Below are 27,190 nucleotides of genomic sequence, written 5' to 3' on the forward strand. Positions count from 1 at the left end.
TGTTTTTTAAAGCAGATGGCTCTTGACACAATATGGCTTGAGAGATGCGTGTGCATATAACCCAAGCGACTCTGTATATTAAAGTGGGGTTTGAGGGCGAGGCCACAGAGGCACAGACCAAAACTGGTTGCGAACCTCATATTCAGTGTCTCCCAACCAATGCACAGTGCTTGTGTTGGCCGGTTCGAGGATTGATAATTGCTGTATTTGCATTACTGCCTTTAACCTGCAGGGGGTAGTCTCGTACCGATTCATCTTTTTACCTCTACACTGATATATCCCTTTAATCACACCAACTGAAAAAGGTCTCCAGCCTTGCAAGTGTGAGCGAGAAGGTTAGCCCATGTTGTCACATCATAGAATATTCGTCTGTATCTGTAAAATTGAGAAGATGAAGCCATTAGATGCAGGTGGGGTTTTAGCTGGTGAAGGTCAATCTTTTAATTGGTGCATTCATTGATATCAGCTTTTTAATGACAGGATTACAATTGAGGTAACAAGGCCTCAGATCAGAGATTGTGTGGGGCATAACAGATAAATTGTGTACATTGTACTTGAAGGCTCATAAGGAGTCTAACAGAACCAGGAACATTCATCCATCCTGGATGTCACCAAGATGTAAGTCAAAAGCAGAAACCCTCAGGTCTGTTTGTTGTATTTATGGGGAGCTTATTGAATTATTTACAGGTCATTCCAGGGTTAGTCTCTGGCTCTGCCTTCAAAATGACAGGTAATAAAGTATGGTGCATTCCATTCAAATAGGATTTCTTATCATCTCTTTGTACCTCACCATCAAACACAAAACTAAATAAGCTAACCGACAAACCAATTTCAAACACCTCTGGGTTTAGATTTTAGGGCAAACATGGGCAGTAAAGGCGGTTCTGGTTCAATGTGACAAGTCTGTAAGGTGTTTAAATTGTTCTGGAGGAACATGTGACCATTCCTCATTGCGTCTAGTTCCTTCAGGGAAGTCACATGGGAGGCTGTTCTCAATAATGACCTGTCTATTTAGCACCGATTATCAACCCATGTGATTGAAACTGACTTGCAACAGGGGGATGCAACTTTTACAATGTAAATAATAAAGTACATGTTTGGAATGACATTCAGATAGCAAACACGGGACAAATATGTGTACTAGACATAGCAACCACTGTATATTGTTTGTCTGGTAATGTTACAAGTAATGGCTTAGGGGCTGACATCAACTTATATTATTGGACATTAACTCAAATGATAATTTCAGTGATAGTTAATAGCATATGGACAGTATATGGACAGTGCTGTGCTTGAGACAGATGCATCTGTCAGTTACGTTTCCTGACTTGCCATTGCTAATCATGTTTGTAACTTAATAATGTGACCAATCCAACACACAATGTGGTGAATAGTATGACTAGTGGTTGGTTTTGAAATTCTTTATTTATATAAGTCACTTATAATTTGGTGTTTTAAGCTTCACAATTTATTACGTACTATGGTAAATACATTCCTCACTATCCTGGGATATAAATTACACAATGTTTTCATTTACTTTGTAGCTCCCTTTAAATACCATAACCTTACCACCCTGTAGGTCTTAATACTCGCTCCACATTATATAAGCAAACTGGTTTAAATGCTAATCTTACAATATCCCTAAACAGCAGCCACTTTACAGTGGATTAGGATATTATTAGTCAAGTAAAACAGGGAAAATCTCCATCCTCCCTCTGAATTCCCTCCACCACTACATATACGCACACTGTTGTATGAATGAAGTCAGGCTAAACAGTCAATAGTGTATATACAATTATGAAATATGTTTCAATTGAAAACACTGATGAAACAGTACTGAAAATATATATTTATCTTATAAACACAAGCACCGGAGACTAATACCCTCTGTTTAACAACATCTACATATATATTGCCGCCATTTAACTTCACTCTGAAGCTTTCTCCAGGGTAATTCATTGACAACCTAATTAGCACAATAAATACAATGTGACCTACACTGGCAGTCTGGTATCACCTCCAGCAGTAAGGGGTTATTGGTATTATCTACAATAGCTCCTGTACTCCAGCTCAGGGAAGCACAACAAAAATGTAAACAAAGACAGTTTAATACTAAGAATATATTACAACAAACACCACGGTAAGAACAGTCCTAAACATTTTAATATTCTGGTTTACCAAACCTATAACCTTGTTAAATGTTTGTTAAATGCTGTTTCATCCCTGTTTCTCTAATATGTGCTAAACACACATTTTATACAACAGAACATTCCCCACACAGTATAAATCAGCCAGTGCTAATATAAAGCGCCAATGGCCATTTTAAGCCTGTTTCAAATTTAAAATAAAAATGAGAGGATGAAAATTAGTTCCATTCGATCTATAGAAATGTTTTTGGTGTTGGCATTACACCAACATTGTGCAGCAGGAGACCTTTTTTTATATACATTTATCATATGGAAATCATTTTAAACATTTCTGATAGCCAATTGGGTAAAGAGAAAACTTTACTATTAAAGACTGAATAAGCTTTACATTCCCCTTATTTGCCTTTTTACCCAGGTACCCTGGTGACCTTTCTATACATATCCACTATGCCAATATTGAATGACCTGGAAGACTAGTTTTCTACAGGAGGAATGTGTTATAAGGTTCAACCAGTTATCCCTGCTGACAAGCACTAGATTCAAAGGAAAAATGAAGCTTGTGTCCTAACAACTTCAACTACTTTGGGGACTTTAAAACAAAATGGACAAAGTAATAAATTAGATTAACCACAAGGCAAACTATGAAATCAAGTAGTAAACAGATGAAAATGAAGATTTGGTGAAGCCTTCAAAGACAAAAACTTTTTATTAGTCTTCCATCTCATAAGGGTAACCATTGCTTTGGTTTAGGAAAATGTGCAAAGAAAACTCATAAAGACCTAATGGACTATAAACTTATTTTACAATGCTTAGAGTGATTTATGTAAAAATAATTTGCCATTGTTTAGTCTCTGTAGGTAGCAAACTTCCTCGGACAAATCAATTCAAAACAGTCCTTGTAAAAGACAGACTGTCTACTTTTCCAGCATTCTTTAGACAAAGAGGGCTGTTTGTCTGGTAAAAAGGAACATGGTTGTGTTCATAATTTATTAATATATATATATATATATATATATATAAGATATGATAAGGCTCTATACTATAATGGACTGGTCTTTTCTGACAGAAACGTCTAAATATATATTGATTACACCTAATGTGGTTTTTCCCAGACAAAACAAAAAAAAACATTTCAGCCAACAAAAGTAATTTACCAGAGATGAAGTAAAAAATAAAAATAAAAATTGTTATTCAAATAAACAAAATAGGTGTTTCTAATTTTTTGTTCTTCACATTTCTTAGAAGTGTTCCAGCCACTTAATTGAAAGTTCTACTGTTTGGTGAAATGCATATCGTTAACAAAAATTAAATAAAATAATGAATCAGTGAGGCCCGTAGTTGGGGAAACCCGATAGGGCTGAAGCCTGAAGGAAATTCATTTTTCTGCTACCCAGGTTAAACCACTGCCACACTCTCTAGAAGTTGAGATGAGAGAAAAAGAACTTCAGAAAGCCAGGGTCCAGGAACTCGAGGAGAAGAATGCAGGACTACTTAAAGAAAGGAATGAGGTTTTCATTCGATTACAAGCGGTAAGTTCCAAAATAATACAAATATACATACTTTCATGTAGATAATGTGGAAGTACTACCTAAACCTTTCACACTCTTTTAAGATCACTTTAAAGTGATCAAAAATGTTGATAGTAAGAGTTTTTTTTCATGCATTCACTATTAACCTGGCAAAATAACTATTAAAACACAGATAAGAAATGTCTTTTTGCTGTAGGTATATTTCAGTACTTTACAGCAACATACTTATATGTAAGCCTTCTAGTCCTATGCTTTTATTTCTCAAAGTGGGATGAAAATCAGGTACATGGCTGTTAAATGTCGGACTTGGACTCAAGAGTTTTTTAAGCACTGTAGAAATATTAGAATTGCTTCTAATCTCCACTAATTCCCAACACGCCATCACTGTTTGCAAGCAAAGTAAATTAATTTACCTGGCAAATTCAATGTAACACCAAGCACTAGTCTTAAATTGAAAATTGCCTACAGTCAAAAAATACACTGTGCAGAGTCAACCTAGAAATCTGTTTGTGTGAACTTCATATATTTATTCCATTACGAACCTACACAAAGGGGAAATTAATTAAAAGTTAATGTTAGTAACGATAATTCATGTCTCAAGTTACATACCAGATACATACATCCCCTGGCATTGCATGTTTCTCAAAATACATTGCAACCTCCACAATGCTTAGATCTTAAAACTATGTATATATATGTGTGTGTGTGTGTGTGTGTGTGTGTGTGTGTGTGTGTGTGTGTGTGTCACACTGGTGCATTGCATCTGTCATGCATCATAGCATTCCCCTTTTGCTGTGCAGGGACTGAAAACCTATAGTGAAAAAACAACAACAACTAGGAGTGACTCTGTTAAACTTCAAAAGTAAATGACACAAATCACTCTCAGTACTAAACTATCACTTCAGCACTGTGGTGTAATGGATATTTCAAGCCTCCAAACATTTTTGTTTTTTTATTATGTCACTCAGCAACGAAGGAGACAACAACTTGACACCTGCTGAGTTTTAATGGGCGCACCTCTCCACACCAGTGGGTATCTGACAAACATTAACCTCTAGTTTAGAGGCCTAGTTTCCTCAAAAGGCACAGTTAGACTTCTAAATAGAAACTAGGGGCCTTTAAAACCAAGTCACTGATGATTCAGGATTATTCAAACATAATTGTGGCTTGTTCTAGTTTATATTTTATATGCGTGCCTATAAAACTAATAAATCAGCTTTTAGAGCAACATTTTTTTTTTTTCATTAAACATTACAAAACCGGTAATTGTGCAACAAGTTGGCAATCAAATGTTACAACTTGCTTTATTAGCATCACTCTCTAATGAGCCCTCTACTTGCTGGAAAGCTGTGCCTATATCCAGCTTGCATGCACTTAAGATTTTTTTATAGTTCACCATTCAGTCAGTCAGTGTTAATGAACAATATACAGAGAGCTATCACATTAACTTGCAAAGTCTCAAAACAAATACACTGCTTTAATAGGTCAATTTTTTCAAGACTTAGATATCATTCAGCACAGCACCCATATCAAGAACTGGTTCAAACACTTTATTGAACAGATATGCCATCTCAAACACCTTCCCAAGTCAGATAGGAATCGTCCTTTGCCATAAACCTGAAATCTGGCAGATTACCCAAGAGCGTCCACAAGAATTAAGATTAAGTGTATAACCTTAATCCTAACTTTAAATTTACAGTAATTTACCAGTACTTTCAGTATTTCAGTAATTGCAATAACAGCCGCTCCAAATGTATGCAATCATCATAGGGGACAGTAAAAAATAAATAATTAAATTTGCAGATTTACCTTTTAAATAGCTTTGTAAAAAAAAATGGTGTGTAATAACATAATATCTTAATATTATTCATTACACGCAGCTTAACCATAAGCACTCTTTCAATCCTCAAGTTATGCTGTTGTGCTAATAAAGCACTATTCTTGGATAAAATGATTATGGACTCACTCTATCCCTACTGATAGAAACAGGAATTTAATATATTAAAGATTAGTGCAGTTTGCAAAGAAAGTGATCACTAGGAGGTCAAGTGAATGTTAATATTAGCACAGCAAGAGTGCGTTGTTATTGCCTTGGTTTAACAGCGAGTTGCTTACTTCACTGGATTTGAAGTTTTATTGGAGGCCTTTGATGTGGCTAGTTAGCATTTCTATTTGTCATTGTTTTCGTGGGGGTCTGCAACAACTTGCCAGTTCATTTTCCTATGTTCCAGTATAGCCTTTCTATAGGCAAAACTGGTAATGTTTTTGTTATAAGCTATAATCAAAACATGCCAAGAAATGTTCTTTGTTTTCCATTGACTTTTTTGGAAGCTGTTTATTGTTTGTTTTAAATATCTTTATTTGTTTTCAATTTCCTTATGAAAAGAAGGATTTTCGACACATTTGCTTAGGGATTACTTCTAATTGTCAAGATTTAGCTACAGATGCTCAAATTTAAAGCTACTAAATAATTATTAAATTCTGATGGCAACAGCATTTTTTTTTTTGTAGAAAAATGTATTGGAGGCTTACTGTAATTCAGGGGTTGAGGTTCAGCCACCTTCTCTAAAATCTATTTCCAAATCAATCTTACAGAACCAATCTTTCTAAAAAGGTTCAGAAAGTCTTTCTTCTTCACCTCTCTACCACCAGTGGGTCAGTGGTTGACCGTTGACCGGCCTTGGTTGACCTCTGGTTGATTTCTGAGGCAGCACTTCATTCTGCTGTGTACTGCTTGAATCAATTACATCTAGTTTTTTACATTCAGATATACAGATGAAATAGTGAAGCAGAGAAAGTCTATCGCTGTGATCATGAACATACAACTCTTAATTAGGCCTTAATTGAGGTTAACGAGGGAATAATACAAACACAAAAGAGAACTGCTTGTGAACTCCCCCACAAAAAACAATTACTGCCATGTATTTGTAGTGACACTGGGTTGTATAAAATTTTATGAACACGTTATATATTAATATTGTACAATATTCAGATTTTACTGAACACTGGTCATATGTAAATAAAAGTTGAGAGTGACATTTGCAGACTAGGCAAACAGCCTGCTATCACTTGGTACTGACCTGGCTCAAAATCCTAGCAATGTCTGAAAAGAAAAAGAAAAAAGAAAATCAATTTTTCTTTGTTTCTCCTGTGTAACATCAGTGAAACAAGTGCTTCAGGAACATAAATGTACTGGTAATGTATTTGAAGATCGAATCGAATGTGGCTTTTTATTAACAAAAATAAATAAATAAATAAATACATAATACATATTTTGTCAACCTGTAAATAATTGGCTAACCATGTGATGTGTCAGTTAATAGTAATAATAATAATAATAATAATAATAATAATAATAATAATAATAATAATAATAAAATACTATAGGTTAATAATTGATATAGTAGTTTCACTGGCAGATACATAATTACTACATCCTGTATACTGTATTGGGGTATTTAGTCTAGCCATTATTCTGGCTGGGAATTTGGAGTTTGGTTCGTGTTCGGAATCACCATTTGGTAGTAATGTAATGTAATAAAACATATAAGGGTTAGTATGTACTAAAATAGACAAATAGACATATAATGCATTAGTAATACAATACACTATAGTGATGACTTCCAAAGAACTGGAATGGGGTGCTGCAGTCTGACAGCAGATACATTGGGAGGTCAGAGAGCGGGGGACAGAGGACTGGTACCATTTGTTGCTCTGCTTATTGTATCTAAGAACTTCTTTTAACTCGGTTTGAGGTTGAGAGAAAACGAAAAATAATAATATCCTGCTAGACCTTTTTAAAATAAAGCTTAATAATATCCTACTATTTTTATTTTCTTGTAAAATAAAGTTTAAGTAATTTGGCAATGATTCCTGTTAAAAATGCTTAAGGAAAATAACGCAATTTATATGATTTGCAATTGAGCTTTAAAAGACAGCCGTAGGGTTAAGTCTGGATCATTCTCTTGCTTTGATCTTTTTTCAGTGCCTGGGGAACCATTTCCAAATCTAATTTTACTGCTACATGAAGGCTCTTTTGGTTCCTAATAAGGAGTAAGTAGCCACATACATTTCATGAGAGACCCCATTTTATCTCAAGTTACAGATTACGACTTATTGGATTAACAGAAATTTAACAGTGCTATCATCTTAAGTGAAAAAAGTCTGAAACATCTCTCCAAATCAACCTCCAGATCACTCCGCCAAGGCCACTTTGCCACAATAGAGCAGTCCACTGTTTGAGTCAGGATATAAACTGCATTATTTCCTAATATGACAACACAATAAAAAGACATCTTTACATTTATGGTAACTAAACAAGATAATGTGGAGAATTCTGGTGCATATGAGAGGCTTTGCTAGCAAGGACTAAAGCTATCAAAAGGATTCCATTTTAAATTACAGCTGCCCAAGTTCTCAAGATTAGTCAGTATGTAGAGTAGATTCAATGATATATGTGTCCAGAATACTTGAGTATACTGCACCACGACCATACAGAATATGTTTCCTATAGCAAACATGCATTCTAAATTCTCTATGTACATGTGCTTCCACAGTATTCTGGCTACTCCTTCTCTTACCATAGAAAAGCACAGAGAAATCATCAAGAACCAGAGGTTCTTTCTCTGCTGATACAATTGTAATGCATAAAACAAATTATGCAGACTGGCTTAAACACATCTGGTAATGTCATATAATAGCTTATTGATGCAGTTAAACAGGCAAGTATGTTCCAAATCTGAAATTAAACAGCAAGTAAAAAAAATGCGTAAGGGATTTGGATTATGATGTGTGAACCCTCCAGACTATTAAATAATTGCCTTTACAACTTGGAATTACCTCGTGCCTCAAGTGTTTACTTCTCTTGGTAACTGTATGGAGAGGCTGGTGCACTTTTCCGTGGTTTGCAGACTTCAGTCTTTGTGTTCTACTGTAAGACTAGGCAAATGGTTGGTTTTTCATAGAACAGAAAATTATGTTAATTTCAAAGGGATCGAGGATAATAGGTTTTTATTGATTACAGGTGCAGATTACTCATTACGATACTGCGCCCCCTATTGGCCAGGCACTTGGTGAGCTGACCTGAAGCAGACACCTGTAAACAGTGGGCTGCCTTGTAAGCTTATAATAAAAGTACAAGAAAAACTGAATTTGGGCTGTAACAGCTAAAGCAGAATGTAATGCTGTTGAAAAATATACTATGGGAAAACAGGATCTATTTGTTTCAAAGTAGTAGGCAGTTTTGTAAAGGGGCATAGGTCCCAGCACAGTGAAAACTGGTCTACTTTCTGAACTTGCTTTCAAATGTACCTACCTCTGTAGCAGTTAATCATGAATTGCTGTGTTTCATATTTCAATTCAATGCACACCATACTTTGTAATGTGATACATAATATTTATTTGGAATCTGCACATCATAGTAGTTTGTCTTTTTCTTATAAGGCACCACTACATTGGAATGTATACGTCAGGACTTTAATGCAGTCATCATTTTAGACACACAGGTCTATGACTGATACATGTTTGTAGCTACACTGTGTGTATATTACCTGAATGCAAAATAAGAGATGGTACTGATTCAGGCATATTAAAATATCTGCTACTGTATTTTGTTACAAAGCTTCATAGTTGTATGTATACTCAATATAAATATATTAGTGTGCGGTTTATGTGAAAGTATGTGTTGAGCTTGGCTGTTGGTTAAGTGGTGTTGTTCTGAGTAGAATCATTATGACAAGACAGGGACATGTGTAAAAACACAATTAGAGGAACTTCTAGCTTCCAGTATTTTTAATGGGACTGTAAAACATTTCTTAAGAAAAAACAAAACAATATAGCTGTGGTTGCTCCCTCTTGATTTCAATCACAGTCTCAGAAAGGAACAGTACTTGGATGGCTAAGAAGTATAATGCTCTCTGTTACCCACTGAAACGTGAGCTTTCCCTAATGATTATAAGCACATTAGCTAACAGGATAATAGAAGTGTGCCTGTCAGTTCATTGGTTAGAGTCTTAGTTACCATTAATGAATTCGTTATTTAATTACATGCTGCCCATCTAAAAGTATTAGCACTCAAATGTCTGTTACTTTTCCTGTGTTATTCTGTGTTCTGTATAGTTATTGGTAGTTATGATAACTTACCCTGTCTAATATCTAGATGGGTGATTCTGTTTTATTAGCACAATGGAAGTGTACTTTGGTTGTCTATATTATACCATCTAAACAAAGTCAAAGAAATGTGTAAATGCATTGTATTTCTGAAATTACATGGATTATAGGTTATATGCAATTAAACTTACAGTAGGCATGGAGACAGGTGGTGTTGTTTTTCAAGGAAGTTAACTGTCTGAATAATCTATAGTTTCAGTTAAAAAATAACTATTAAGGAAGACAATCTGTGAGTCAATGTCCATTATTTTTTCTTAGCTCGAAATATATCGAGAATGTACTTTTATTTTGTAGAGAAAGATATGCATTATTTTCCAGTCTGGCAGACTGTAAATGAAACTAAAGTAAATCTGCAAACCCAAATTAGTGAGAATTCACCCCCAGAGCTTAAGGAAATGAGTCTAAATATTGATGTATAACAGTGGAGGTAGGCAAAAAATATATATATATATATATATATATATATATATATATATATATATATATATATATATATATATATATATATCATTAGTCTCTTGTTACCAGGGAGGTTTATTTAATCGGTCATCTTATACGTCAGCCTCAGGGCAGCAAAATACATCTGCAGTTGTATAAGCAACACTCGTACTGAATGCAAGCAACTTTTGTTGTAAAAGTATGTGGGATAAGGCAAGAGACCAAAAGCACTGACTTGTGACAATAGCTCAGTAGGAGGTCAACATCTAGCTCAGAAGAGCTGACTCAGCTTTGCCGGGCTTGTTGGTTTTGCTTTTTAACACAAGACAAGAGGGCCGGAGGGAGATAGTATGCCTGAGAGAAAAGGAACTGAGACCAAAAGGTGTGGAGTTAGATCGAAGCACTGAGAGGAGGGAAGAGAGCTGACAGGTGTAGCCTTGGGGGAGGCAGTTCTGAACTACTCCTTGTGTCTTCCAAACAACACTGTTTCTGAGCCTGCCCTCTGCAATTAACTCTCAGTAGCCTGGCTACAAGAGGATTCCACACTCGGGTTTGAAAACGCTGAAGGTGCACAATGTCCAGGATGTCTCAGGTGTTAAAGTTGCAGAGATCCTGGTCTCTCTCTGATGGTTCAGAAGATGGACAGCCGACAGACCCCGAACCAGAAGACCTGGATTGGGATAACTTTAGCATGACTCTGGAGGAACAGTTGGCGGCTGTAGGTATTCGGTTTTCTCTCACCGCAGTCTTTCTCTTTCCATCGCGTTCCACCTGGAATGTGATGACTGTTTTAATTTGATACGGCATTTGCCAAAAACAAGGAATGCAGAATCCTGCAACTGACTGCTTCTGATAAGCATGTTAGAGTGTACTCTGTAATTGAAAACACCAGATTTTTTTTTTCTTGCTGCAGAACAACTCATGGTCCCTCCTTCGAGGGGGTTAACCCTTTGGTGTGCTATCTAATCATATTAACAGTGTGATGGCATGTAACTTATTCTACCAGTCCAAGTCAGAAAACCAGGGCTATTGGAATTTCTCTACTAGAAGTTGAGCTATGATCTCTTCACTTTTTCAAAGTACCTAGTAAATTCACTGACACATGTTTCAATTATGTCTTTGTATATTCTTTGATTGTCATCGAATTAACTAAATTGCTTTGACTACAAAAGACACAGAGAAAGACGTCTAGTCTAAATGTTTGTCATTTTAATAGTTACTGATTATCATACGGTTGTTACGAGCTATTAAAAAAATACTGCATAGTTAACATACAATTTTGTAAGTCCCCTGTGTAAAAACATGCTTTTGTATTGTTTTTGTGAAACAAAAAACTAATATGAACACTGTACACTGTCTGAATTTTAAATATATTGTATTTTGACAATGTCATGGCTGTAAGATTTCTGGACAACAAAACTTCTTGATTCAGGAAACACAAGAAGACCATGCTATAATAATATAATTCTGTTATTTTTTGTTTTGTGAAGGTTAATAATTTGCTAGCAGAGGTTTATGCCTAACGTACACAATGAGTCAGGGGTTGCTTTTTTAATGATTTAGCACTTTAGACCAAATCACTAAAGAACTTAGATGGGACTGTATTTGATACTTGTTCATAGCTAATTTCAAAATGTATAACACACTTTAATGCTGAGATATTGGGAATTAAAATGCTCCTGAGTTCGCCTCAGTGAAACATTTACAGTAAACTTATTATTTTCTTTGGCTATACCTGCCGCAGTCCAGAGGAAACGTTCTGTATGTGGGGGGCTCCCTTTTCCCTTGGCAGCTTGCCAGATGCAGGGAGAGAGAGAGAAAGACGGAGAGAGGGAGGCTTTCAAGTCAAATGGAACGCAACCAGTCCAAGCAACACAGGCACATTTATGGAAAGTTATGCACTTGGGTTCCGTCAAATAATCACAATCTTTTGAATGCCCTTTAAAGATCACGGTATGTTGTTTGGGTGTCCTGGCTATTTTCAAGATCAAGATAAAAAGGGTAACTAGTGACACATTGCTGTAGTAGGAGCACCACAACTGGTGCTGTTAATAAAGCTTATAAGCTCAGTGTAGGGTGAAGGAGAAGTTTTTTCTGTTTGACTGATGCAGCAGTGGGTGTTAATGTTGTAACAGGAACTCCAGGAAAGAACGGATAGATTTGTATTTATTTTACTGGTTTACCTTTGACTGTTTATCTATTGACAAACAGTGTTTAAGGGAGGATTTTTAAGTAACATCTGTGGCAAAACAAATATAACTGACACTGGAATTTCTACTTTATTTAGCTTAATTCCTGATTTTCATATGGTATTTGTCTAGTGAGTTCCTAACACTGTAATAGCGACAGAAAACCTAAGTGCAATGGAACCTGCCGGGCTGCAAAGTCCTGACCTCCAAACCTCCCAATCGTCCTCTTCACAGGAGCAGGAGAGCTTGTTGGAGACAGAGCAGCAGTGTACCCAGCTGGGGAAAGTGAAACAGGAGCTTGAGTCCCAGGTGTCTGAGCTGAGTAATCGTCTGGAGGAGGAAGAGTCCTGCACAGCTGAACTGGCCGCGCACAGACAAAGACTAGAGACGGAATGCTGCAGCCTAAAAAAGGACCTTGAGGAATTAGAGGCTACCTTGACTGCTGTGGAGAAGGAAAAGCAGGTGAGACTGAACCCTTTTCAAGATAAGATAAGCGCATCTTTTCAGTCTTGCTTGCCAGTATAAAAGGTACAATCAGGAGGCTTGGTGGTTTAGTGGTTAAAGAACGGATTAAAGTAAGCTGCTTGTTACCTTGAGGTTCAATCCCAGCTCAGTCACTGACTCACTGTGTGGAACCCTGAGCAAGTCACTTTACCTCCTTGTGCCCCATCCTTCGGATGAGACGTAAAACCGAGGTCCTATTGGAAGTGACTCTATAACAGCAGTTGTGATGCATAATTCACCTCCTAGTCTCTGTAAGTCTCTTTGGATAAAAGCATCTCTTAAATGACTTATTAATAATAATAATAATAATAATAATAATAATAATAATAATAATAATACCTAATTACCTTGTATTGTAAAGTAGTCATCAGATTTATACTGTTGAGTAAGGACTGGTTGCAGTTGCTAATATCCCAGGCTTTGAAATGTATTAAAATGAAATACAGATAGCCATTTAGTCTTCACTGAAAGTGAATATAAAATAAAAACCCACAGAAACATGTTGAAACTAATTAGACGACACTTGTTCAAAGTAAGTGGTATGTTTATTTGAAGGCCCGGTGCTAACATTTGATTTAATACTATTTATAAAACCAGGATAATATTTACATGTGGATAATAACCACCCTATAACCTTTTGATATAGGCTTTGGCTAAACTTTCAGGTAAGGAAGTTAAGAACAAAATGTCTGGCACATTAGTAATTCAAAACACTTCTGTGCAAAAAAATAAAAGGAACCTGATGAAAAGATAAAGCTTTATGAGTGGATTTTGTTTAAACTTGAATAATGGACTATGATCCTATGTCAGATAGTTTGGGGACATAATAAAGCTACCGTCTTGCGTGAAATTACCATTCTTTGTGTATTCTACGCGTCATTACCTGGGTTAATTTCCTAACCTAATTCTAATTACAACTAAAAGATTATGGGAAGTTATTACAAGGATTGTAATACTTTCGGACACCAGCCTTACTTTAAAATGGATTGAAACAAGTAACTCAACTAAGACTCCTAACTTACCTGAGCTCATTTTAACATAGAAATCACTTACTTTTAGACGACTATAGAAATAACAGCCAAACTATGTAACATTGCTGGGTTTTCTTCTTCTTCTTCTTCTTCTTCTTCTTCTTCTTCTTCTTCTTCTTCTTCTTCTTCATTCAAATGATTCATTTGGACTTTAAGCTATGAAACTACATTCCCCACAATGCACTTCCTAAAAGAAATCCACATGGGACTCAGTTGTGGATTTAAAATATGGATACTGCCTTGCTTTATTTTTAAGATGCAGTCATCAACATTTCAAAGAAATTAGTTGTTGTTTTCTATATTTTAAACAGAAGATGTTAAAGAAAAAGGGCAGCTAAGGTACTGTTCGAATTTATAGTCGATACGACCTTGATATGATTGAAATAAGCCCTTTTTTTGTAAATCTAACCAGTCTTTGCCAAAAATAGTGATGGACATGTTTTTTTGTGAGTTTGCTAGTGTTAGTTATTTGAGCATTCTCAGAATTTTTAGATGATCAGCATTATTCTGCAGTGTGTATAGAGCCCGGGAGGAGACATGAGAGAAAAAACATATCTCGTGCACATGACTTAATATCTCGTAGCCACGAGATACCTATCTCCTGCGCATGGGATAACTATTTTATCTCGTGGCCATGAGATAATATTTTGTGCGCAGATAGGTATCTCGTGCGCACAAGAAAGTAAGATTTGCACACACGATATATATACATATATCTCCACAGTTTAATCCACAGTTGTTAGGTACTCTTATTTCTAAATTATGTATATATACTGTATATGTTTTTGATTGAGGGGGCCCACCATCATTTCAACATTGCCAATCAGTTTATTGCAGGTGGTTTACACATTTAAAAAATTAAACATGGAAGCCTTATTGTCTAATGATATCTTTCAAAAAGCAAAACATTTATAAACTTATAGCTTGGGCCATTTATAGCTAAAATATTTTTGTTCAAAATATATATTTTTTAAGAGACAGCAAAATAGGTTACCAGCCCTGGCATCAATGTGATTGATATTTATTCAGGCTGTTAGAAGCAGCTGTGAGGGATGGGAGGCTTCCTTTCTCACCTAATTTAGAAGTCGACAGTGGCGTTTCAAAGAAAATAAAATGAATACTGTTCAGGAAGCAAGTCTGCCATCTCAGATCTTACCCTAATATTAATGAACCGCAGTAAAACCGAAGACAAAGTTGAGGACAAAAACTGTCTACCAACTAAACAAGTATGTATCCCTGCAAATTATCTGGTGGTTCTAGTTTACTTTGTAGGGAGTAGGAGTGTTTTACATTCTGTATGAACTGTGGGGTCTCCATTCTAGAGGTAAGGGGGCAGCCCCTCTTATTTGCCTCACTGGGCCATCCTGAATTGCTTAAAGCTGGGACTTAACATTTTCCTTCTGTCACAAAGTTTCTTACCTCCTCCTCCCCTCACTTTGTCTTGGTTGACCTCTGAAAGCTGCCAAAGGTCTCACAGGAGAATTGATCCTTTCAAGCCAAAAGTCCAAATCCTGGGCAACACCTATCCTAACATTCCCCTACGCTAATTCACTAATGCGTAATCATGTTATGTGATACCCCCCACCTAAAACAGGTAACATCTGGTTTCTTCTGTCGGTTTTCTCAGTTAACTCCTTTGGTCTCTCTCTTAATGTAGTAGCACAGACAAGATGCAAACCAGTGCTCCAGAAGCTGTGCTAAAGCTACAGTTTCTGCCATTTGTTAGACGGAAAAAAATGTCAAATCAGACATTTACCCTGAACTTTCTGTAATTAATTGTATGTAATACTGAACCTGCAGCAGTAGGTAAGAGTGCCCTGGAGATAAGAGATAATGAGATGATTAGCTTGGAATAAATACTTTAGATCCATGTTCACTCAAAAACTTGTGACCCTTCTCTTACGACCAAATTTCCTTTCAAAACAAATGAAGTGGGATGCTTTGCAAAGCCATCTGACAGCAGCAGAGGAACCATTTATTAGACATAAAAAAACCAGAAAGGCGAATCATATAGGCCAAGAGGTCACTACCAGGTACAAACAAAATTAAAACTAAGAAGTGTACAAACAGACAGCATTTTGGAGTCAATATCTAATTCTGTTACACATCGCACTGGACCAATTACACCACTCGCATATCTATTTACTTTGGTAACGTGTTTGTTTACTCACATACCAGAACTTCTGTCACCTCTCAGTGTTGGATTCGCTACACCCTCAGGGTTCACCTGACAGGTGGTCTGGAATGTGAGTAGAACACAGGTGTAGGATACCTAAAGAGATACTTTACATCATATACATTTTCCTATACTTTCATTTCTAATCTGTTTCCTATCATATTCCAAACTCAATCTTTTTGGGGATACATGCAGAGTAAACATTGTGTGGTCTCATGCTGTCACCATACCCTCTCATCTGTAGAATTTATAATACATATTTCACACATTCTGTCGATCTTCCAAATGTAAACTTCATGAAAATTATTCTTAATGGGTCTGGGTCTTCCAAAACACACAAACCTTGCACTGTAATAGGCACTTCTGTTCTAGTATGCCATAAATTTGGTACAGATTTGTTAAGTCAGCATGCTGGGGAAAGTAAAGAATGGATGCAGTTATAGTAGACCAAAATGCGATTATGGGTGGAAATGAGAACTATATTAGCCACACTTTCATTGAAAGGTGAAGATAGAAAAGGTCTACACTACCTCATTGTAGAGTGCAAAGTAACTACACTATCTGTCATATTATGAAGTCTCAGACCTGTGTGATACTTCCAGCCAATTATTCTGTGAATTCCTCTACTGTTTAGTAATCATATCTCAGTTTAAAAGTGCCTGTTAGTGAAAAACCGTTGTGGTACAATGAAAAAAAAAGATAAGAGAAACAACAACCCTCTCTCGTCTACCACCAATAAAGTGTACTGTGCATATTAAAAACCCCAGCATTTGTAATTATTCAAGCACATACATGGTCTCAAACCAGAAAGTAAATGCATGCTATATCTACTGTACATAGTTGCTCAGTTGAGTTCAGTGGACAGTTAGGTCTACACCCTTTTGCAGCAAATAAATTATGTTTAAGCAAAACTGTTACTGTACAAAGAGATAAATCAGTCCAAATCTTATTAGTAACAAATGTATATTAGTATTAAAATAAGTTATTCTAAATGGGGTTTTCTTTTTTTAAAAGAAAAACAATGTAGTAGTACATTATTACAATTCTAGAGACTTTAAAATGTTTTTACAGTATCCCTGTACATTCAAATATTTCCCATATGGGTAGTTGATAATAAAGGCTATTCTGTTGAATTGCATTGTTGATTGCATACACCGCCCACAACCCCCAGTCTGTAATCACCCCTGTATGTCCTACCTCTGCTATGCAGCTGCAGTTCAAAGAGCTACCCAATTCCCCTGTACTGCAAGAGAGGACATTGTAAAATGCCTGTGAGTTAAAACAATCAACAGTTTAGTCTACTAGATTGCAGAGGTATTGATCTCAAGTTTCATATTGATAACTTGCCCGAATTCTTTTAAAAGGCTTCCTCAAAATGATTCTCAGAGGTCTTTATTACAAATCGCCATTAGCACATTTTTTCTGAAAAAAAAAAACAAAAAAAAAAAAACACACACAGAAACATAGACATTAAAACCAACCGCACTAAAAACATCACTACAATCCAAAAATATAATTACTCATCTCCAGTAAATCTCTCAGATTTAAATTACGGGTTACATTTTACAAATCCATAATAGTCAAATAACTTTGAATTAATTGTGAATAACATTTGTGAATTGGGCTTGAAATACAGAAACTAAATGACCACCTTAACCAGTTTAAACCTAAATCTAGCACTGGTCACCACTGGAACTTCTAACAGCTATTTATGCTTCAGAATTTCAGTTTGCTGAATCTTATTAGTTTCCTTCTGAATCTCCACAAGAAACCCAAGTTATAAATCAACACAGCAGAAAGGTGAAATGGTCACCCGTCATTAAGGTCTTGCTACTTCTTGGCCTGTGGTTTAAGCTTTGTTCCTTTCACAGTTGTTTTGCTGGTTTTATGAGGTCAAAGAGGTTAGTTTAACGTTAGTTAAGAATTGTATTTTAGTGAGATAGGTGAAGAGACTGTGTAACTCACACATGTCTGATGTCAAATAAACCAGATGGAATAAAGTAGTAGGCACCCCAAACATTTGGTTTACGTTAACCCTGCCTAAAATGTTCTGGGAGACTTTAGGTAAGACAGTCCAAGGCTAGAGCTAATCAGGGTCTGTGAAACCAAACTCATCTGTGGAGAGGGTGGCCAGTAAAGTAGAAATAGTTGAAATAGATTAAAACAAAAGGCAAACTGTAGATTTTTACAGTACAACAGTCAGAGTTTTTTTTTTTTTTTTTTAATAAAGCTTTCTTTTGCAGTATTACTTCTAATATAATTATACTTTTTACAAGACTACCTTATTGTTTTTTTTTATTTTTTTAAAAGATACAATAATAAGAGAAAGACTATTTTTTCAAGCCATGTTCCATTTTTACCATACTTTTCCCATAGTTATACTATGCATTTACCATAGTTTCCCCTGGTTTACCATGTTTTATGAAAATGCTTTATCATACCTCGCTGGTCACAATGCATACCTATGCTTCACCATGGCTTCCCTGTGCTTTTACCCTAGTAAACTTTAAAGGGTTGATCAAGGTGTTAATCATTCTCTGTTAAATACAAGACCCGTATGTCCATGTTGCTTTTTTTATTTTTATTTTTACGAAAACTCCTGAACCCTTAAATTGGTAGCTTTGTCACATACTGTGAATATTTGAGTTTTTCTCAAACTCCTACCGCACTGTGTATTGGTTGTAATGTATCTCTGGTAACTAGTTTGTAACAAACCATGTTCATTTTTTGTGTTCCAGTGGAAAATTAACAGGTTGATAAGGTCCCAGGTTTTTTTTTTTTGGGTAAATAACAATCACTTTGTTCTAATTTACCCAGAGGGGTTGCTATAATATATAACCTAGCTGCCAAAAGCACAACTTTGATTGTTGTTTTCTTTATGCGGTATAAAGTCCCACTGGCTAACAAGATTAAGAACATAAATTGATATTTTAACAGCGTGTGGGGTACAGTAGACATGATATCAATGTATATCATGTCTACTTTCAAAGATGCATGTAAATTACAGGTGGGATATTCAGATAGACTCTAATTGGAATAACGATGATAAGAAGTGGGTTACCACCTGCAAACCACATCTAGTTCCAACTTAAGGGTTTGCAAAAATACATAATAAAGGTTTTGTTTTTAGACATCAGCAGTAAACATCCGGACTCAGTCGGAGGAGTTGTTGCAAAGTGATCAGGCTGCGATAAACCTACAGAAAGAAAAAGAGCACCTGGAGGAACTCAATCAGGTTGGTAAAAAATAGAAACAAAACTTTTTGCAGAATAACAAACATGTGTGTGGTCCAAACCATTGAATAACACTGTGTAGTGTGCAATGGCTAGTAGCAGTACTGATGTTATTATCATAACTAAGGGTGTATTTTTTTTTCCCTCTTGGGGCCGTACAGATCCTACAAGAAGCTAACCAAAAAAAAAAAAACACAGCTTGTGACCTTCACAATTAATCTTGACTCCATCTGAATGGGTTTTTTGACAAGCCTGTGTCTGAGCAAATTTAGTAACCAAGTAATAACCTTTACAAGACAATTAAAGAGTCAGTGTTTGCTTCATACATTTCCCTGGTTGTTTTATGGAGTTGCTTTTCTTCGGAGAGGTTCTAACTGGCTTCTGTGGCTCCCTTATGAAATGAAAATGTTTCTATAAATCTGGCTTTGCCTGACTTTAAGATTGTGAGGACTGTCCTAAGTACTTTTATCATCTCGTTCAAATCATGTGACCATATAACTTCTCAACTCTGCTAGTCCTACCTACTGTACTGTACATTTATGCACAGAAAGAGTAGACAGGACTGACCAAGTTAAATGGTTACGTTGTTACATGATTTAAATAGCCTGGTAAAGGTGGATTTTAGGAAATGGAAAAACCTCAATATGGGAGCAACAGAACAGAAGATTGCAAACACCTCAGAAAGGGAATGAGCCGGCAAACCTGGTGGTATCAACGTCTAGATATTGATTAGAAACTTCAGATCAGAGTTTGGCTGGTTGGTGGAAGTACTTTGTGATTTGGTTAGAAGACATCCAGGATGTTTTGCCCATTTGCCAACTTATTTCAATGCTTGGTACCTCAGCTTCAGGAAAGTGTGATGTTTGAGCAACTTGTTTGCAACTTATTAGCCGAGTACCATGAATTGTGGTCCACACATTTAAATGACATGCTGGCCTTAAAGTGAGTTTTTACAATCAGAAAATAAATGTGCAATCATAATTTATAGTTCTGATGACATGTTGCAATGAGTTTAATTTAAGATTAGCTTAAATTATTATCGACATCTCATGTGTACCCATCAAGAAGTGTGCTCTGGAAATAGCATGTGCAAATTCATTCTAATATGACTTACATGTTGAGGTACCACTGTAAAGTGTCACTGCTAAATTTTTGGGCTATATGTTTTAAAGCCAATCACAGTTGAAGTTCTTGAAACTTTTTTTAAACTGTTTTAGAGGGTTAGATTTCTATTTTTATTTTTAAAGCACAATTTAACCTAAGATCATGTTTATTAACACTATTTAAAACATCGTTAAAGGGAGATTTGTAATGAATTTAATGATTTTTAATTTACAATGATAGTAACACTTTAACTGTACAGTTCCACGTTTCAAAGTTCTGTATAAATCAGAATATAAATAATTTCAGCTGCATCTTAGGTCTGACATGGAGCTTAAAGAAAGTGGTGACTGTAGCAGAGGATACTAAGGGCCATACATGTCCTTGCTGATAAGCCTTAGGACCAAGTCACTTTTTAGGACCAAAGTAAAACTTTTGGTGATGCCAGTGTCTAAGGAGGAAGCTAACCCACTACACCCAGTTCTTGCTAATGTGCAGTAATCCCTAAACCCACTGCAGAGGTAGAGCAATAAGTAGATATGTATGGAAATATAAAAAGAAAGAGAAGACTACACATTGTAATCTAAGTTTAACACCTGCTACAATGTAAATACCACACAGTTACCCTCAATCTGACTTGGATTATTATAACCATATTTATCACAACCTTGAAACACTACATGTTGGCAGTTCAACAGCTTCAAACTGAGTCCAAAAAGCTGTAAGCAATCACATACTTTTGATGCTTAGCCAGCCTTTTTTTCTGACAGATTTATGTGTTAAGGTTTGAGGGTCTGATATTTAATAATAAACTTTTTTTTTGTTTTGTTTTTTTTCCGTAATTATGTAGTTTTCCTAATCATACACATTAAGACATGAAACAGCGTGACCAGCTATTAAGCCAGAACAACCATCTAATGACCCACTAGTTTAAGGTTGTGGAAATCTACTTTTCTGTATATTGGCCTGTTTTTACAACAACCTTGTTGATATCTGTTGCAAAGCAAACTGTTTCTTTTGCAAGTAATCCACTAAAGACTGTCATAAGTGCGATCAGTTCGAAGCAGATTTAGCAGACACTAAAACTTCCCTTATGAAAGTTTACCATGGTGAATTTAGCATAGTGTTTTCACACTTTGCCATTGGTTTTCTACCTGTTTAACATGCTTTTACTGTGTGTTACTATATTGGACCATGAGAATACCATGATATATCATAATAGATGTGTCTAAGAAATGTTTATCATAGTACACCACGGTTAACCATGGTCTAGTATAGTAACGCACAGTGAAAGCATGTTAAAACAGTAGGAAACCATGGGAAAAGTAAAGTAAAACCATGGGAAAAGTGCAAAAACACTATGATAAATTCACCGTGGTAAACTTGCATAAGGGATGTTTTTTTCATTTTAGCAGCACATCTGAACAAAGTAGTGGTGCAACAGTGTGGTACAGTGGACTGTGGACTATGCAGTTGAAAGTCACACAGTGGTTACATAGGTGCTTTGTTTTTGACTCATGTAAAATGCTATATTTTTGCTTAATGGTCAAAGAATTGAATACAGAAACATTAGATCTCCTTCTGATTTGTTCTACATGTATAGTGTTTAACCATTACTTTAATTACTTTTTTTTATTTTTGGTTGGCATTGAAGGTGTCAGATATTGTGTCGTTTCTTATAGGAAAGCGCTCGCCATGTAATGTTATAAACAGGGCTAGATTAACATTTTTTACAGTATTTACAGTAATTACTGTGTTCTATACTCTACATATTGTTTCAATTCATTAACAGCTGCATTGCCTTCAAACTCCATTTATGTATCAGTGCTGCCCACTTAAAAATAATAATAATAAAAAAAAAAACTATATTTCACATTGCCTTGAGCTTATGTCAGAATAAAGATCCCTTTTTCAACCATGTCAATAATAGTCCCTTCCCACAGATAGATGTTTGTAAAAGTCTTCTGTTTAGACATAAGCCTGTTGAAACTTAATGACTAGCCAGTACAGACAATATGTACAGCACTCAGTTTGGTAAAACGACCTATTTCATTAATGAACCGAGACTACAAAAAAATGTCTAAACAAACAAGAAAGGGACACTACAGTATGTCGATTTGAGGATACAACACAAGTAAGCTGATATGTCTTTATGCAAGCCAGTGTACAGTATGTAATCAGAAATGTGTACATGTGTATCAGGATAACACTTTAGAGGAAGTTAATAAGACTGAGCCATGTTCACAGGTAAGACTCTGACATTCACAGGTAAGACTGACATTCACAGGTAAGACTCTGACATTCACAGGCAAGGCTCTGACATTCACAGGTAAGGCTCTGACATTCACAGGTAAGACTCTGACATTCACAAGTAAGACTCTGACATTCACAAGTAAGGCTGACATTTTCACAGCAAGCTGCTCACAAGTCAAAATATTTTCTTATAATAGTATGTTTTATATATCCACTATACATGTGCTGACTCACATGAATGTAATAATGTAAAGCAACCAATACTTGATGGGTTGGCTTATGGTAATGACATAGTTTGCTACCATGTTGGCTGGGGTTTCACATTCAGGCTTATGACACACTGTAATTTATTCAGTTCACAATGTCATTTATTCTTTATTTGTCAAATTCAAGTACAAAGCATTAGATAATTGATAATTGACAGTGAATTAATTGCCTTTGCTAATGTCAGTATAATGGATGTTTCACTGGCTACAACTTTTAAATGAACATTTTCGCAAATCATTGTTCCTCTACACCCAGAATATATATAAAAAAATACTAGATATATTCACATAATAAAACTACAATGTAGAATGTCATGCTAAAAGTAAAGCAAAATGTATAGTAGAAAAATGTGTGCAGATTTGCCATGGCAGACTTTTATAAGGATTGGAATGAAGCCATTCTTAAGCATATTAATACTATACTGCTGAAGGCATGGTTAAGTATTGTGTCTCTTAAATATAATGGGAACTGGTGGAATCTTGGTATCCCTAAAAGATCCATCCATCTTGAAAAATAGGCTTTGGTAAAATGTGACCCCAAATTACAATTATAGTGGCTTTGTAATGTTTGTTCTTAAACAGATATGTAATATCTACTTTAGCTATTAATCCACAGAGCCACCTAAATTCACCCCTGAAAACACTGTGCTAACAAAGAGCCATCAGAATGAGTTTAATGATTGTGGGGATGAATTGCACATTTTCCCAAAAAGCAACACTGTAGAACCAGAAAGCTGACTTCAAATGAGTATGTTGATGGAGGGAAACAGTGTGTGTGTGGGTGGGTGCTTTCATGTATCAATGGAATAATAATGTAAAGTAGCTGAAATACCTAAAGCCAATTCAATCAACAGTAAGCACAATGCTATAATATTTGTAACTGCAATTATTGTTCTGTTAAGAGCTTTGTATGTAATTATATAGTGAGCTTCCTCCCTTTACTCCCGGGACAGATGTTGAAACATTTCAGATTCTGATTCCGATGTCAGGGTCACACCACTGGGACAGTAAATCTTCTCATGATGATATTTTGTAATGTAGATGGAAGCCATCTTGTAGGTAGGGAATTCAAAAGTTGAAGGTTTGCCAGTAAAGCACAAGAACAATTTTTTTTTTTTTTTTAATCACAAAGTGACTTAGCAATGGAACTATGTATTCAATAGTTCAATGGAACTGAGGCCTTACAACATTAATTATAAGCATAAGTGCATTTTTAAACATTAAAATGTGTAAAAAAGAAATCTTATTTGAACTAACATTGGAATCTTCAATTAATAATAAAGGCTGTATGAGTTGTGTTGTACATTATTATTATTATTATTATTATTATTATTATTATTATTATTATTATTACTCAAAAAATGTGAATACATTTCCTATATAAGTTCAAAACTATCAACATTTTAAAGGAAACTAAGAAACTAAAGGAGTGAAATGATAAAACCATACACAAGGGGATAAGACAGATTACTGTGCCATGAAATCCATCTGAATGGCATCAAGCACCTATTTCTGGGGGTATACACTGGGATAACCACAGATATGTGGTTAATGCAATCCAAGGCGATTCTCCAGTGCTGAAAACAAGTTTAAACCTTTCGGATGATCAAATCGAAAAAGTAGATAATAAGATTCCACATATCTACTTTGATAATAAATGGTAATCTGGGGATATACAGTACAGTTCTGTTGCATTCAAACCTCTAAAGCTTTTGTGTGTTCGTCACGTTTAATTCATCATTTAAGATTGTGCGCTGAAAGTCTTTAATGTGGTATCATTACCACATCAACAATGATGAGAAGATTTTAAGGATGCATGATTTTTCATTTTATATACCCTTAAAAGCAAACAATGGATCACACTTCTGAGTATGGTAGCTTTATGAATCACAGACTTCTGAGTATCAAGTTCAGACCACCAATTCCCCAGCCAGGAAGCTGAGCCTCTCTAGAGGCAAAATATACCAGGCTTACATTTAGGTATAGTTTCATGCATGCTTTAGTTTTTCAATTATCACAATCTAAAAATGTAAAGCCGTTCTCGTTAATCAGCGTCACACAACCAAACATATTGTTTGTTAGGGAACATGGTATTATTCTTAATAGTAATAATAATAATAATAATAATAATAATAATAATAATAATAATAATAATAATAATAATAATAATGCCTGTAATATGTGGGAATGTCATACACATTATTTTTATCTAAAGGATTAAAACATTTAAATAATAAAGTAGTTTAAAATCGTGTCTCCTATTACACTCACTACAATGTGCAGTGGCATTACAAAAGGTGTTTACAACTTCTTAAAACATTCATTATTTAACATAGTTCCATAGCAACACAACAATGTGTAAGCCAAATATAAATCCTGTCCAAGTCTGTAATGGGAAGCTGGCTAACTTGATTAACGTTAAGAACATTTGCAGATCAATTGTTTATAAATTAAATCTCTTTCAGCATATCGGGAAACAACCATGAAATGACTAAATTAACAACCATTTTAAGGGTACAGTCATTCACAAAGAAAACTGTCCTGAAAAACAAGAAAAAGCAAGTCTACTCATAACCCAGAGGAACACTATTTAAGGACTATACATCTTGAATTACATTTTCAACATTGCCTCACGAATATTCAATTTCATTAGCTGGCAACAACATCATCTTCGTGTCATCAAATGCCACCATACATGTTTGCTGAGTTGGTAGTTTGTGTTTGCCAAATAAATATCTAACTGGCTGACCATAACATATACACATGTAAGCTGCATTTGATATTGTATTACATGTTTCTTTGTAAGTCAGCCATACACATAAATAATGTATTATTGTCTGCAGTAGAAACTGAAATCTTTCATGTATGTTAGCAAGAATAATGCCGCCTCTATTTAGTTATTATTTAAAATAATAGGATAATACACCAAGTCTCAGTTTTCACCTGCAAAGGACAACTATTTAAGTTAAGAAAAGTAACCTACTGTTCACATATTTAACATATAGAACAATTAATATTTAACATGTCTCCCACAGGTTTGCTTTTCATAACATTGCTTAAAACTCTAACACGATACAGTATCCATGCATTTCAATTGTTATAGCTTCATGCAACCCTATGTACATTAAAATATAAAGTATGTTCTATTGGTTATTACTTTTCCTAACATGTAATTATTCATTTAATTGGGTCTCAATTATAAATAGTTCCAATGAACAGATATCGTTCAAGTCGTTAGAGTTCTGCAAGAAGTGAGCATATCGTAATTCTGACCTGATTACCTCTCAGCCCTTCAGTCTTGGTCCTCAGTTGTGCATAACTATGTGGTTTTGTGATTCGAATTAATATTGAAGTGTAAATTAATACTTTATGAAGAACAATAATGAAAATACCATATCTTGCCAGTTTTGAATAACTCAATATAAAAGATGAAGTTAATCACACGTTAATTAAAAATACTGATAATTAAAATAAAGGATCAGAGCACCTGCCAACACAAGTATCAAAGTGGTAAAAATGATAATTGGTGCCAGCAGAAGCAATTACAAATGTAGATTTTATTTTGCAGCAAGCCTTTGAGGATCTGCAAGCTGAAGAAGAAAAAGTAAACCTGTTAACCAAAGAAAAAGCAAAACTTCGGGTGCAAACAGAAAATGTGAGTATTCACGCTACATTAATAACCACAGCATGTATAAAAAAGCAAGCAGAGTTATTCATTTTTAAAGCTTCTTGGCAGCCTCTTGTTTTGTATTGTCTAGTTTCACAGACATTGATTAATAGCACTAATCTTGGGCTGCCTTATCAAAAATACCATTTGGCAGTCCCATGGCCTTAATTAGCTATGAGGATACCGAGTTCGTGTCTTTGGTTGCTTTTCTGCATCAAATGTTGATGCTCATGTCAAAATTCTGGTAAAGTACAAAAGAAATTGACATTTTCTCTGTTGGTTTGCCATATAACATAGATTTGGAGGTTGAATAGTAAATACCAGGCAGTCATATAAATACTGCCAGCTATAGCTTGAAACTATAGCTTTAGTTTGACTGTAGAATGTCAACTCTGCTTATGGCCCTGGGCACTCTAAGATCATTGCGATTCAGCATGTGTGAAACCAATTGTGACTGTGTTGTTCTATTTAAAACATGAGCTTTGAAT

General features: G+C 35.4%; 1 protein-coding gene across 4 annotated transcripts in view; it reads left to right on the plus strand.

The window, feature by feature from the left end:
* Window positions 1-27,190, plus strand: part of LOC121295755 (myosin-16-like) — a 78,498-nt gene that overhangs the window by 12,764 nt on the left and 38,544 nt on the right. Inside the window, exons 2-5 of one of the 4 annotated variants that reach the window (XM_041220766.1) lie at window positions 3,542-3,676; window positions 12,706-12,933; window positions 19,313-19,417; window positions 26,604-26,690. In XM_041220766.1, the coding sequence (XP_041076700.1) occupies window positions 3,542-3,676; window positions 12,706-12,933; window positions 19,313-19,417; window positions 26,604-26,690 (555 nt within the window). Of the gene's footprint in view, window positions 1-3,541; window positions 3,677-10,610; window positions 11,001-12,705; window positions 12,934-19,312; window positions 19,418-26,603; window positions 26,691-27,190 lie in introns of those variants that run through there. The other 3 variants (XM_041220767.1, XM_041220768.1, XM_041220769.1) reach the window with 3 other exon arrangements.

Source organism: Polyodon spathula, chromosome 20, assembly GCF_017654505.1.
Source record: "Polyodon spathula isolate WHYD16114869_AA chromosome 20, ASM1765450v1, whole genome shotgun sequence".
Classification (NCBI taxonomy): domain Eukaryota; kingdom Metazoa; phylum Chordata; class Actinopteri; order Acipenseriformes; family Polyodontidae; genus Polyodon; species Polyodon spathula.